This window comes from Nilaparvata lugens, chromosome 9 (assembly GCF_014356525.2).
Source record: "Nilaparvata lugens isolate BPH chromosome 9, ASM1435652v1, whole genome shotgun sequence".
Lineage (NCBI taxonomy): Eukaryota > Metazoa > Arthropoda > Insecta > Hemiptera > Delphacidae > Nilaparvata > Nilaparvata lugens.
This window is the reverse complement of record NC_052512.1, coordinates 5829631-5845609: the sequence shown is the minus strand read 5'-3', so window position 1 is coordinate 5845609 and position 15979 is coordinate 5829631. Positions and strand designations below refer to the sequence as shown.

General features: G+C 35.3%; 1 protein-coding gene across 1 annotated transcript in view; it reads right to left on the bottom strand.

Annotated features, from left to right (window-relative positions):
- Positions 1-15979, bottom strand: part of LOC111046715 — a 225584-nt gene that overhangs the window by 45120 nt on the left and 164485 nt on the right. Inside the window, exons 2-5 of the mRNA XM_039435443.1 lie at positions 12692-12856; positions 10392-10566; positions 7050-7227; positions 3816-3867 (exon numbers count right to left, since the gene is read on the bottom strand). Of these exons, the coding sequence (XP_039291377.1) occupies positions 3816-3867; positions 7050-7227; positions 10392-10566; positions 12692-12856 (570 nt within the window). The remainder of the gene's footprint in view (positions 1-3815; positions 3868-7049; positions 7228-10391; positions 10567-12691; positions 12857-15979) is intronic.

The window sequence follows — 15979 nt, the reverse complement described above, 5'->3', positions numbered from 1 at the left end:
GAGGCAAGGGGAAGCATCAGATATCAGCTCGTTTTTTCGTTCCTCAGGGGGCGACAAAAGAAATAATTAGTGAAGCCTATCAATAAAACTGTTGTTCAGAACAAATCAATATGAACGACAAGCTAACTCTGAATGTAGTTGCATTTAATGTGGCTGGAATACAGAATAAATTGAATGATGCAGATTTCTCAAATTTCCTTCAAAATTACGATATTTTCCTCCTCTTTGAGACGTTTATCGAAGATGAAAATAGCTTTCTTCTAGTTGAAAAAAAGTTTCCCCAATATGAAATGATTTGGATTCCTGCAATTAGAGCCACATGCTACGGTAGAGCAAGTGGAGGAGAAATTTATGGAATAAAAAGAGGGAATAATTGTACGATTCAACGCAAGTTTGTTAAAGTCGAAAATAATTATATTGTGAGAATCAAAATTGAATCTTGTATTATGATTAATATATTGCCAGTTTATTCGAATTGTAATCACTGGATGCGTGATTTTAACATAATCCAGGAGGTATTTGAGCAACTGGAAGGACAGAATATTATGCTTATAGGTGATGTAAATGGGAGGATAGGCAATGAGCAGACACTGGATGAGGAGCTGATTATTGGTACACATTGTCTGCAGACCTTCCATAGAAATTCCAAGGATTTACTCCTGAACCGAAATGGGAAAATGCTGCTTGAATTGTTTGAGAACTTTGATCTGATTATTTTGAATGGACGGTCGGTGGGCGATAAACATGGTGAATTCACATTCTTGGGTCATCAAGGATCTTCTGTGATTGACGTATGTGCTGTATCTTTGGAACTGCTAAGCTGTCTATCGGTTTTCTCAGTCATCCCAGCTATATTTCCTGACCATCAACCTATACAAGCAACTATAAAAATTGCAGGAGCAGGAAGACAATCCAAAAACATATTGCCAATTATTAGACCGAAGCTGAAATGGGTCTCATCAAAAAGAGCTGAATACCGGAGGCGGCTAGAGAAAGTGATTAACAGGAGAGATATCTGGAATATTGACTTGGAAGATGACTGGTGCTATCTTATTGAAGCTATCAATAAAAGTCATCACTTGCATGGGTGGCACCGGGGGAATGTTCAAGGAAATTCAAGGATGCAAGCTGAGTGGTTCGACAAAGAATGCCATAGAAAAAGAGAAGAAACCTTAAAATTACTCAATGAGTACAGAAAAACTGATTCAGATGCTATAAAGAGGCAGTACATTCACGCGAACTCGGAATACAAAAGACTCTGTGGAGAAAAGAAAAAGGCTTACTGGAAGAAATGTGCACATAGTTTTCGGACGGTGAGAGACTCCAGAGATTTTTGGAAACTGGTTAGGCAACTGAAGAAGAATCAACATATGGCAGGAGCAAGTATTTCTTTGAAAGGCTAGGTGCAGCATTTCAAGGTTCTGTTGAATCCAATAGTACTGGCTGATAGAATGTTGTATCCTGAACCATATGTGCGTGATGACTTTCTAGATGCACCGTTTCGAAAGGAGGAACTAGATAAGGTGATTCTTCACGTAAAGGATGGCAAAGCCACAGGCGAAGACAGAGTTCCGTACGAATTTTACAAGAATGCTCCAACAGTATTCATGAACAGATTGTTGGAGGTCTTCAATAGCATCTACAACGTTTCTCATGTCGTTCCACAGGACTTCCATACTTCGATTGTGTTTCCAATCTTCAGGCAGGAGTTCCAGGCAGGTTTCAGACAGAACTACTCAACGGTGGACAATATCTTCGGTTTGATGGCCATTATTAAAATGCACCTAGCAGTTAAAAGGCAGAAAGTCTATGCCTTTTTCGTCGATTTTTCGGCTGCATTTGATAGAGTGGACAGGCATGCGCTATTTTCCAAACTATCAGATATAGGTTTATCAACAAAGATGATAAAGATTATCCAGAAGATATACAGCAACACATCAGCCAGGGTATGGAGCTCTGAAGGTTTGTCTGATAGATTCTTCACGAATACAGGTGTCAAGCAAGGCTGTTTACTTAGCCCAATTCTGTTCTCCCCCTTCCTCAATGACATAGAGGACGATATGGAAGGAGGAATAAGACTGAATAACGTGTGCATTAAAATTCTTGCCTATGCTGATGATGTTGTCTTGTTGGCATCCGATAAACTGAGTATGACCAGAATGATCAGAGTACTGGAGGATTATTGTAGAAAGTGGAGCTTGCTGATTGAACTGGATAAGTCCAAAATCGTCATCTTAAGAAACGGTGGAAGGCAGGGGAGGCTTGAAAAGTGGTGTTTTGAGGAGAGGCAACTAGAGGTTGTTAACTCGTATAAGTATCTGGGAGTAAGATTGTCCACAAAGCTATCATTAACAGAGCATTTTGGAGAAAAATCACTCTCAGCAAAGATGGCTATGAATCACTTCAATGATATCCTCCTCAATGATGGGATACCATTCAAAACAAAGCTACAAATTTTCGATGCAGTAGGAAGGTCTGTAATTTCTTACGCAGCACAGGTGTGGGGAGGAAGAATCTATGATGTGGTTGAAAGTATCCAGCGTTTCTTCCTTAAGAAGGTATTTTGTCTCCCATCATACACCCCGAATCAGGCTTTGCTTCTGGAGACCGGAGTCTGTCCAATCTTCCTGCATACATCTTCAGTTTGTGAAGCGATGTTTGAATCTGCATGAAGGAAGATATCCATGTATGCTATTGAAATTGATGATTCGAAGAAGGCTATTTCTGTATGATGACTGGAGGATGCTGGATGACTTATTTGGCATTCCATGGGAGAGGATAGCAGCAGGTAGTTTGAACATCGACTAGACGATTGACAGGATTGGAAGTAAGCTGCGAGATGTAAGAAGTAAGCAGCGGGTCGCCATGAGCCAGCGGTACACCATTCGCCGAGAGCTCAATCACTGGAATGATTACATTTCTCAAAATTCCAGCTTTCAATTCATCAAGTGGTTCTTCAAAGCAAGAAATGGATTGATCCGACTCAATAAGTATTCATTCAATGGGAACAGACTCTGCTCATTGTGCAATAGGACGGAGGAGGAGGATGTCATGCATTCCAGTGGAAAATGTCCCATACTCGTCGAGTTCAGATGGCAACACTTTGGCAGAGCAGCATTGTCACGTGAAGATCTGAAGAACTACCTAAACGGAGATGACTAGCTAAAGATAGGTGCATACTGTGTTGGTGCATGGAAATACAGACACTACTTGATTTCAGAGTTCAATGGATAGTGCGTTGTGAACTGTTGAATGAACACTAAGGGAAAAGTATTTTAAAAACAAGAATGTGTAATAAATTCTGTATGGAGTCTGCTCATGACAAACCTCACCCTGACGGTCGTTGACCAAGGGTTTAATGCTTTTTATAACTAAAATTATGTTCTTGTATGATATTATCTAGGAAACAATGTTAAAATAAAAGCAATTATTCATTCATTCATTTATTCATTCAATTGCAAACTGTTGACAACTGTTCGATTCTTTCACTAAGAAGAGATAGCAGACCTCGTGTGTCTCCAGCGTTATTGTCCTGTCACCAGCTGGCTCAGATCTTTGAATAGTAGACTTGAGATGCGCGTGAACACTAGCGTCAAGTGATCAATTTTCATAACGGCAAGGAAAGTTGTGTGAGTGCGCCACACCAGATTTTTATGTCTATATTGACTGGACTATATCATTGCTTTCACAAAGCTTCCCATGGCAAGGATTCGATCGAGTTGTATATATTTTAAGGGCATGCAAAAGTATACAATATTTTCACCTTTTACAAAAATATACAAATAAACAATATATAATTCCACAAGTTTACTCACTTGGGCATTTTGTAGAAAGATTGTCCTTCATCTTGGTAATATAGTGTCCCCTCTGAAAAGACGTGGAGTAATTATTTTAGAAATGAATAGTCAGAAAGTTTCATGAGTAGGCTGAAAGATGGATGGGTAGAAAAAAAGTAACAGAACATTAACTTTTTTAGAATCGGATCACTCACAATATTCTCTGTTTCAAAATACTTCTAAATGATTATATAGGTATATAGATTTACGCGCCGAGAACATGAGCAATTCACTTTTAATCAGCTGATGCCAAGCTTTATATATCTGTATCTTACCGTTTCTGTAAAAATACAGATAAAGTCAGCTGATTAAAAGTGAATTGCTCATGTTCGCGGCGCGTATATCTGTACGCACCTTATGAGTGAAATAAAAATACTAAGAAATTGTCAAAAACTACAGATTTTATTGAAAGTTAGAAAGACCGGTTCCATAAGAAGAAATCCGTGGTTTTTGACAATTAGGAATTGAATGGCTATGACAAAAATTTCTTAGAAATTGAATGACTATGACAAAAAATCTGGTGTGGCACACTCACACAACTTTCCTTGCTCATTGATCTATAAGCCTCATTTTAAAACAAGGATAATTTAGGGGAATAATATCATGCCGATTGGCGGTTAAATAATTAAAACGACGATTATACTATTGTTATTGTTTTTAGAGTACATTTTCCTTTGTTTGAATTATGACATTTGAAGATTTTCTAAAAGTTGTCGAAACAGCTGTTCTACAAATGAAATATCGACATGTGTGTTCTTTTGAATAAACTGCTCTACCTACCTACATAACGCACGAGAAGGAGGTTACAAAGTAAATTTCTCAAGGATGAGGTGGATCCTCTGTTAATTTCTCAGGGAGGAGACTCATGCCAGTTAATAGAGCTGATATATTAATACCCTATAAAGGGTATGAATTTGAAAAAAATAAGTCATTTTTGAGAAAATCGTGATAGAAATTTAACAAAATTCATCCTTCACAGGAATATTACAGACCTCCTGCAATTTTTCCAGAAATGAGACTCATGTCAGTTGATAGGGCTTATGGATAGCTATCTAAGGTATACATTTGAAAAAAATCGTTAGAGCCGTTTTCGACAAAACCGTGAAAAACATGGTTTTTCAGCCATTATCCGCCATTTTGAATTGAATTCCTTATTGTCGGATCCTCATGGTATAAAGACCTTAAGTTTGAAATTTCAAGTCAATCGGTTAATTAGGAATGGAGTTATCGTGTTCACAGACACACACACACACACACACACACACACACTCACACACACATACACACACACACAGACCAACACCCAAAAATCATGTTTTTGGACTCAGGGGACCTTGAAACGTATAGAAATTATGAAATTAGGGTACCTTAAATTTTTTGGAAAGCAATACTTTCCTTACCTATGGTAATAGGTCAAGGAAAGTAAAAATAGTGTACGTTACTTGGACGTGAATGTCTTTTGCTCGAATCAAATTCTAGTCTCGGCTAAAGCCGGGTTTTCGTTTATGTGTAAATACCGTTGTCGACCATGACAGGGAGAGAATCTCAGATTGGGTACATTTCAAATTGTCTACATAACCTAAAAAATTATGCTCGATTATGTTTTAAAAGGCTGTGCAAAGACTAAAAATTTTTCTGATCATTAGTTTTCGAGATATAAGCGCCTGAATTTTGAATTAATGGGAAAGAACATTTCAAATTCGGTAAGAGATAAATCCATGAGATTTAGAGGATAGATTCTTCATGGTATTGTTGATCTGGTAGAACAAAAATTATCTGAAAATATCAATGTTTAAGATAGTTATTCAATTTACTAAAAAAAACTTTTCCAAAAATTGATATTTTCAGAAAATTTTTGTTTTACTAGATCAACAATACCATGAAGAATCCATCCTCTAAATCTCATGGATTCATATCGTACCGAATTTGAAATGTTCTGTCCTAAAAATTCAAATTTCAGTCGCTCATATCTCAAAAAAAAATGATCGGAAAACAATGTTTTCCTGAGGAAACTTTCTCATTTTCATAGCTTGATGATATACAAATCGAAAAACTTATAAAAATATCACGAGTAGAAAGTTTATTATTAGCCTTTGCACAGCCTTAATGGGCAGGTTGAGCTTATAATTGTTTATACCTTCAAATGGCAATATGTTGATATCATTAGAAATGTTTTATTCTTTAATAAGAAAGTAATAATGAGAAGTTATTTGATTAGCTGTTTTAGCATACTTGAAATTTGGACAATATGAATGTCAACAATAATTCTTGCCGTCGTCGACTGCGGAAATTTACACACAAACGAAAATGCACCTTAACTTGGACGTGAATGTCTTTTGCAGTGCTCGAATAAAATTCTTGTCTAGGCTAACGCCTCGACTATAGTGAGGTCCACGTTATAATGGCAGTGAAGAAAGATAATAGAAAAACGTTGCCAAGTCTCTCCATTTTGCCACTGACTGTACTTAGCTGTTACTCAATTCATCCCATTAAATTTGATCTAATAATAATAATTTCCTTGATGAAATAATCAATTTGATGTCAAATCAATCAAGAATATATTTTTTTTCATAATTTGATTCAGCAATTTGCTTCCATAACTGAGATCAGATTCTATTTTTATACAAACCTGAAATGGCGGCTAATTTGAAAAGCTGTGATACAACAATCTGAATTTCAAAACAACAGAAAGTAAGTTATTTGGTAGGTATTCTATTCCAATTTACTTCAAAAATAAGAGAAAAATAGGAATCCTATTAAAAATAGGTTAGATTATAAGTAATTTCAATGCAAATAAATCTGAAATAACTTTTCAATATTATTTATACCGGTACGAGTAGGTCTAACCTAAAAGTGTAGGCTAACTTAAGCATGGATGAAGTCTGGGATGGTTAGGTATCAACTTTTGAAATGTCATTCCAGGTATTTTAATTTGTGTTTCTCATACGTCAAAATTAGAAATAAAATATTTTGGAAAACAGACAACATCGCAAAGCTAGAGAGAGATAGCGATATATGTTTTGTTGTATGATAGAAAAGGACAGCAACAGTATTGTCAATCCTACACTGACATTATAACGTGGATCTCACTATAGAAACATCATTCTGGCCTGCAAAAGGCGCCTTCCCGTCCATGTGACGTAATATGCTATCATGGTAACCACTAACAAAGTTAGTTGGTCTCAATCAGTAAAACTCTGAAGTTTCTCTTACCGAATCGAAGGGCCTCAGCTGTGTTTCCCATTTTAAAAAATCTTATTTCTCTGACTTTGGCAGTCCTGTCTCCTTTGGCTGTATAGGCTATAGTCACTTCAATTCCATCATAGTATTTTATTTCGAAAATCTCTCTTATGCCTATATACTCATTGATAATCATCATTATGCCATCATTCTGTGAATGAAAAATTAGACTCAATTTCTGGAATATTCAATTAGAATCTTTCAATGTGCTTGTGATTTCAAGTAAATCTGACCCAAACGTGACTTGTATTAGGCCCGCCGCGAAGTAGACCCACGCTAATCGCAAGAATAATATTGAATGAACTGTATAATGCTGAAGAAATTATAATATTTTTGACTGAAAAAAATTATCAAATATTTGAGGAATATTTTCATCAGATGGAAAGATTATCACGGAAATAGATGAATACAAATTCAAACGTGAACAACTGAGTGTGTTAATATTTCAAACAGGTGACGATTGATTGATTGACTACTTTATTTATGTAGATTACAATGTATGATATATATATTCATATTGTCACGTGGTATTTTAGCACTACAAAATATTTTTGAAATGAACTATTGAGCTCTAATAGAATTATAAAATAGAAAGAAAAGATAGCCTAGTCAAAGTACCACTCAAGTAAAATCGAATGTTATTAGTGATAAAGAGCAATCATTTTATCTAATACGATAAGAGAATCAAACAAATTGTAATGCGACAATAATGAGAATTCATTGGCAGAAATAAAAATAATAAAGTGGCTTATTTATTATTGGCAGATCATAAAAATAAAAGTTTGCATGTACATTTGAGGTTAGAATTCTTTGTTTTTGTTCTAAATGAATCAATCGATCTAGGATCAATTGACAGTTCTTTGGATCAATACCTAACGAATCAGATGATTGCTCGACCAACCAGTATGAATTAAATTATAAATCTTACTCACAAAATATATATTATATACACTAGGGAAGGTTTATGTTAATAGATAAGGACAACTAGTATTGTTACTTGATTTTTATTACAATCTAAAAAAGTATGAAAACCAAGAGTACACAAAACTCACATAAAAAATTATATGTACATCATTTTATAGCATCATGTATCAAGATTTAATTATTAAAATACTTTTAGTCTATCATTCAATTTATTTATGTAACAAATTTTCATTTATCTTTGTATAACAAAGTTGGAGAAACCCTGAATCTGAAGTAACCAATTGCATTGAGTCTTACTAAGATTAGAAAGCAAATCAGAAGGAAGCTTATAAATCGTTCAAGGAAGAGATAAAATTTTTCTGAAAATCATTCCTCTCTGGCTTGTGATCCCGATCTGTGAGGATGCACATGGAGATTGGGGGTCTTACTTCCTATTGAATTTTAAAATCATCAAGCCAATCCCTTATTAAATGTGAAATATATGTAATCAATGTTTGATTATTTGTGAACTCAGTGTTGCTAAAGAGTTCTTAATTGTAATCTGTTCCCATAAATATATTTTTATTACTGAAATAAATTTATAAGAAATCTGGACCACGCGCGAGCCCAGCAGAGATGAAAAGGACCTGATAATTAATTATTGGAAATAATTAATTCACTCTACAAGACCTTCAAGAACATCATTACTGTGAGTGTTAGTTCTAATGAGCTCATTAGCCGGCCTTTAATAGTGAATTGGGGAATTGATCAAAGCGCTATATAAATTAATTCAAGTTTAAGAAATTCGCAACGTGTTGAATGCTATCATATAGTCTATAAGAATGTTTTATGAATTTACTTGATTTATTTAGGAAGCTTACTTCCATGCACGGCACGAACTCATAAAACCCTGAGATTATTGAATTGTCATTTTTATTAATTATTATTTGCTCATTGATCAAAGTATGTCATGTTAAATCTACAGACCGAACAGGTTTTAAGTTGTAGAATTCTGAATTGACTTGAAGTCCATGTATCAGTATTGAATACAAATTTATAATTTTTGAAGCTCACAACTGTGAATGCTAATAAACCTTGTGATAATCGTTAAACTATTAAAGAATTTATATATATTGGAATTATCAATAAAAGAATATTTTATATATATTATTTTATGGGAATATATTTTATGTTTTATGTCAGCATACAAAATCATAGAAGTTTTTATTATGTCCTAACTCATCTCGTGATATACAGTTTGAGCTGTCTTGGTACCAAGAAATATTTGTCAGCAGCATATGAAATCAGTGAATCAATTAATATTGATCTTATTCAGAGAATTCATTACTTATCATCCTTTGATGATAGAAATACTATTCAGCCAGAAAGGTCTTACTGATAATTATATTAATAAGTCTACAGTATATCATATAAGGATCCAGAGAACTTCAAGAACTGGCGTTGTAAGTTCCAAGGAATTCTAGAAGGGTAAGCTAGTGAATACCTGTATTCATGATAAGCGTTTTAAAAATCAACTAGAAAGATCATAGTTGGTTCTCATTATTCTCGATCGAATATATGGTTACTGATAATCAGTCACCAATCATCTTTTTGACTTCCTTATTGGTATTCTTCAAGAACTTCACGGAAGCGGCGGTAAGAGTTGTTGATCACCAGTCATTGAACCCTGTGGTGATTTATTATATTTGGAAAACTCATGCATCTACCACTGAGCTGGAGCTGCGGTCTGAACCCAGCATATTTGCAAGTCGGACGGCCTTAGCTTTTTGCGAATTTATTTGCAAAATAGGGATTTTAGCAACCGCTCTTATATAAATATATATATATATATATATATATTATATATATATATATATATATATATATACAATTTATTCTATAACAGGTTAATAGGTTTGTATTTGTGGGATGGGTGGGGGATGGTTGTCATGTGATCGTTCTAGAGCTGGACAGTTTCAGTCATTTGCTCCAAAAGATACTTTCTTAAAGTCAGGATGAAGCTCGCTCGGCTCTCGATGGACCTGATAGTAACGGGAAGTGCATTCCATGCTTGACAGGCACTGACTAGAAAGGATTTTGTGAAAATAGTAGTTCGATGATTGGGTATCCTTAAAGTACTTTCTCTGGTTCTAGTATGTGAAGCATCTATCCTCCTACCTTCAGAGACAAATTTGAAATCATCTTTAAAATAGTTCGGATTTCAAGATATCTCGAACAAGCTTGACTATTCGGAAAAGCCTTTGATCGGGAAGCTTTAATGTGACAAGACACTTTAATGTGTCTCATTCACAAGTATCTGACATCAGATACTTGTGGATGAGGAAACTGCGTGAGGTCTACTGTTCACAGAACTACTAGAAAAAATTGAATCAACATTTCAGGTCTATTTACCGTATCTCCTCTCTTATGGCAGGACCATGACTCTTTCGTGATGGTGAAGAAATAGTCTTTATACTTTATTTCATTTTTCTCCGTGATTTGTTGGTAGTCCCGCTTCGTCTCAAACACCTTAAGATGATATTCTTCCTTGTAGTAGTTGTCAACGTTGCTGTTATGCATTACACACCTGCAAAAAAATGGTAGATAATATTCTCATATTCAATGCGGAATTAATTCTTACAGTTTTTGTTGATCAATCAAATCGTATCAGTTCATACAACTTAGCCTACTTCGCCCATCAATCGTTCTGAAGCCTAAGGCTGGTCATACTCCAGTCAGTCAAGACAAGACAAGACATGATCAGACACGTTTAGTCACAATACTTCACATATAGTTGCTTATGACTCAACACACACCGATTAGTCATTGCTATTGGACATGTCTTCATAAGCAACTATGTGAAGTATTGTGACTAAACGTGTCTGATCATGTCTTGTCTTGACTAACTGGTGTGTGCCTAGCCTAACTCTACCGAGCTAACTCTACTCTACTTACTTGGTCCAGTAACTGTTTTCACTACAATTGAGAATAGTAGGTAAAGTGTGTTGTCTAGTGAACAGAAATAACCTTGAAATGTCAATACTTTTTAATAAGTTTTAATAAATAACAATACTTCTTAAACTTGATAGCCTACGGAACGACTCTACTCTACTAGCTCGTGACAGTTTTCATTAGCATAGTAGTGGTAGAGTAGAGTGAGAAGTGGTGGTGGGAGGAGGCAAGTGGTAGAGTACTATCCCACTCTACTCTACCATAATCTAGTACTCTACCATGAACATTTTCAATGGCATAGTAGTGGTACTTTTCAATCCTAAAGATAATTACCAGCGGATGGCCCGGTGACTTCTCATTGAAGAAAAAAGAAACTAAGATATAAAAGAGAAAAGTATTATATAAGAAGCGCTGAAATGCGGGAGAAAAAATGAAAAAGAAAACCACATGTTAGGACTGATACTAGTGCCTATATATTGACCGAATATCAAGCAACATGAGTACATTTTTATCAAAGAATGTATCAAGATGAGATTCAAGAGTTCTTTATCTCAGAAAACATTTATACCTGAACTTTTTTCATTATCGACTTGTGCAAGTTGTAGAGGCCCTGAGCAGTGATTCGTTAAAATCCTTATATTTTTATGTTTAAATATTTGTATTCTAACTTGACTATTTGTGCAAATGGAAATATATTATTTATTATTTATCATTATTATTATTATTATTATTAACATTTTTTGAGTCTTTCAAACTTTTATATTATTTTTGAAAATTGATTATAAGCACTAAATTGTGATGAAAAGGAATGTTAAAAAAATCAGTAATTTAGTAAAAAAAATATTTTTAGTAAAACCAACGGTTTTTGAGTTATTTGAGATACAAAATTTCAAATATCCCCCATTTTGTTTCATGGATTTGGAAAATTATCATAATTTTTCTGTTGTTTTGTCCAGTTGTTATGAATGATTGTGCAGTGTTTCAATTTTGTATGTTCAACCATTATGTTTTATGCCATTTTGTTTTATGAATATGAATTTTTTTTATGAATATGGAGAATTATCATAATTTTCTTTGAAGTTTTGTCCAGTTGTTATGAATGATTGTGCAGTGTTCCAATTTCGTATGTTCAACCATTATTTAGAAAAAATATATATGTGAAAAAAGCAAAATGGAATTAGAATAGAATTATTAATAATTGATTAACAAAATATTTCATCTTAATCATGTAAATTCTTTATTATTGAAAAATATATTTTCTTGCTTAATAAAATATTATTGATTATTTTAAACGAGGATGAACAGTTGATATTACATCAATAAACCTGTATCAGCTACCGTCTATAGAAGAAATTGACAAGACAGAGGATCGGCAACGTTGTTCTGCTATCTTTCTCTACTGCCATTATGGAGTGATCCGTGGTCTAGTGGATAGAGTGCTTGCTTATCAGCATGGAGATCTCGGGTTCAATTCCTCACATAACCAGAAGTTTTTTAACCAGATCACTTCCGTGTTATCGGATGGGCACGTTATATTGTCGATCCCGGCTGAAGTATGACAGTTGTGAGGCCCATTGACGGCTTGAATTATATATTCAGGCGGTGGGATCCTCCCGCAAGGGACTCCCCACCAACAAAAGCCATACGAATTTATTTATACTGCCATTATAACGTGTACCTCACTATAGAGTATTGGTAGAGGGAGTTTGTAAACACTCTGTATAATAGTGTTTGATATTGGGAGCTTGTAGGCTACTTACTGTAATTCTGTATTGCTGTCCTCAAATTTATCTTTTGGTAGTGTGCCGATCAGGAGACTTGTGCCAGCATTGCTGATTTGCTTCGAGTGAAAATATTCTACTGCATCGTGATAGACTATTTTTGGCGCTTTTCTCATTCCATCTGCCACTGCTTGACTATTCCATCTGGAATACAAATATTATTATTTTTTATGCATGGATTCAGTATCTATATAAATAGAAATCGAGCCTCAAATCTTGACATTCAATAACTTTTTTATGTTTGCACCGAATTTGATGATTTTTTTAGTTGTATTTGTTATGTTCAGGAGCAAGTTTATGGCCTATAAAATTTATGATCCGACTCCAGGACTCTTGGTGTTACTAGTCGTGGAAATCCAAAACTGGTGTTCAGGGGGTACTCTTTTAGAAAATCAGCAAATACTGCATTGGGTGATATTAGATGGCGTTGTCTTAATAAAACATGTAGTGCATCTCTCAAAACAGATAAGTCTGTATCTAGAATAACTGAGCTTCCTCTCTTACATAATCATTCAACTCCGGATATTAGTAACATTGAGTTAGATAACTCTGTCGCATACTCCACACCAAATACTGTCGCATACTCCACACCAAATATTGACGAAGAAGAATGAGTTTTGTCTTCTGACTTCGATGCGGACTCAAGAAGTAAGAGGATCATGTGTAAGGGAGCTTCTAGTAGTAATTGCATCCCCAGCACCCCCAGGGTTGAGCGGGGCTCTGTGAGAGTTTCCGGTAATTTCTCCTCATCCTTCATAAAGAGCATAAGTTTAAATATTAACAGTACTCAATGCTCTTCACCAAAGGAATTTGAATGCATTGGAAACTCTAGTCACTCTTGCTCCTCAAATAATACAAATGGGTTTGTTTCTCCGATAATCGATAATAGGCAGGAGGGTTGTGAAGGTCAGTCAGCGGCGGAGCGTGATAATGTCGCATTTAGACGCCAACTTGAAAAGTTGCGAACTGAATGGGACGCGGCAATACACAGATCAATTGAGAATGAGTTGAAATTGATGAGCCTAACTGATAAATCTGTTGTTGACTGTGAAACTCAAACTCAAATTGAAGATCTGATAGGGGTGTCGTATATTGATGAAATCCAATCCATTGTAGGGAATAGGGTTAAAAATCAAGTTAATGATAATGGAACACAAACTGAGCTTGACCTGGAAAATGTGCCAAATACTGATAAGCGGGAACTTGATTTGAGAAACATAGATACACAAACCGAATCAAGTTATAGACTATCGACAAAGAAATGCAAGCCTGACTGTGATGGGCTAGATATTATTAATCTCCGAGAAAATACAATTTAACTTTTCAATGAAAATAATAACCTTCTCCATAGAGAAATAGAAGACTTGAGTAGTGAATTGAGAACGAGCTTTGATAAGATTAACTCACTGTTACAAGATATTGATCTAATGAAAGAAGAATTGATGAATAAAAATGAAATAATTAGAATAATTCAAACTGAAAACGATAATGTACCCACGAATGAAAGTATTGTCATCGACAAAGTAGGCTCTCAGTATGATGATTTTATTAAGCCAAGACACTCGATAAAGGCTGGAACCAATCTTAATGAAACAGGAGCTGCTATAATGGTACAAAACAGATTTGATTCGTTCTCTGAGTTTTCGTTAACTGCGACAAAGAATAGGCCTATTTCTCATAAACAACAGGTGAAAGCTAAAGTTCATAGACCTGCTGCTGAAAACAGGGTTCAGAAGACTCATTACTTGGAATATAGTGATTCAACCTACAATAAAAAGGAAAAGAAGATGACAATATTAGTATCTTTGTTGAAGTTCTGACACTGTGTTACTAGTAAATATTTGAAAAAAACACTTACTCTTGTTGGAGTCTTGAGGAATGCATTTCACTCCTGAAGAGGAGCTTCATCGGCCTGAGCTCAGGCTGATGAAGCTCCTCTTCAGGAGTGGAATGCATTCCTCAAGACTCCAACAAGAGTAAGTGTTTTTTCAAATATTTACTAGTAACACAGTGTCAGAACTTCAACAAAGATATTATATAGTGTTTCTTCATGGAAAGCAGCTTCAATTTCAAGACAATATTAGCTGATAGTCAGGGTAAACAATTGAGTAAATACCTTGTTCAACTGCATGAGGACTTTGATTTTTTTCGTTTATACCAAGCCAGGAGCTAAATTAAAACACGTCGTCCTGGATGGGCTACAGTTGGTCAAGGATTTCACTAAGGATGATGTCATCGTAATACTGGCAGGAGCAAATGATTTTCATAAGGATGAACCCCATAAACTCACAATTTCCCAAGGAATAAGTAGTCTTCTAGAACTGAAGTTGGAGTCCAATATTGTGATTTGCAGCGTCCCTTGCCGCTATGATGACACTAGCCTAAACTAAAAAATAATCTACTCAAACTCCTACATATCAAGAGTGTTGCATGGCTATGTTGGTGTGCTGCAGTTTCCTTCCTGGACATCAATGACTTCCTCCAGAGATCCAGCCTCACAAAACACGGTCTTCATCTAGAATAGGCATGGTAAACAATTACTCTCAAAACACTTGGGCATATTCGTAAAGCAGACTGTGATGAGTGGTGCTGATCGAACGGTGACTACTGGAGGTAAGGCTGCTAAAAATAAAATAATCAACCGATTGCCTGAATCTCCCGACATAGGGTCTTGCCCCATCACAATCAATCCATCCAGTTCTCCGACTCTCTGTTGTCTGAATCCTGTTCCTGCAGAGATGTCTCTTATGGGAGTAGCCTCCCTCTATGAATCCTCTTCTCTTGCACCCTTTTCATCGCAGTCTCCTGTACCTTGTAATGTATCTCCCAATAGGACAATGTTTTCAGTTATTACGGTGATGATGAATGATTCAAGCATCGAAGCATCGGATGATTTATCTGTTATTCAAATACATGATAATGGTAAAAATGTAGTATTTGAACATAATTATGCATCATCTTCATGTAGCCCGTATTTAAACGAATAGATTATGACAAGGCTGATGTGATGGCTACTACTCCTTCTTTTTCTTCCTCTATCAATCATGTAAATAACATTGTGGATAACTGTGAATTCAAGACAAATAGACATAAGCAGATGGCTAATAATTCTAAAGTAATTCATCAGAACATAGATGGTCTATTTCACAAGATGTATCTGCTAGAGATTCTAATTGAAGATGAAAGGCCTGACGTCTTAACTATTACAGAGCATGGTCTGAAGGAGGACAAAATGAATTGTATAAAATTGAATAATAATTATGTATC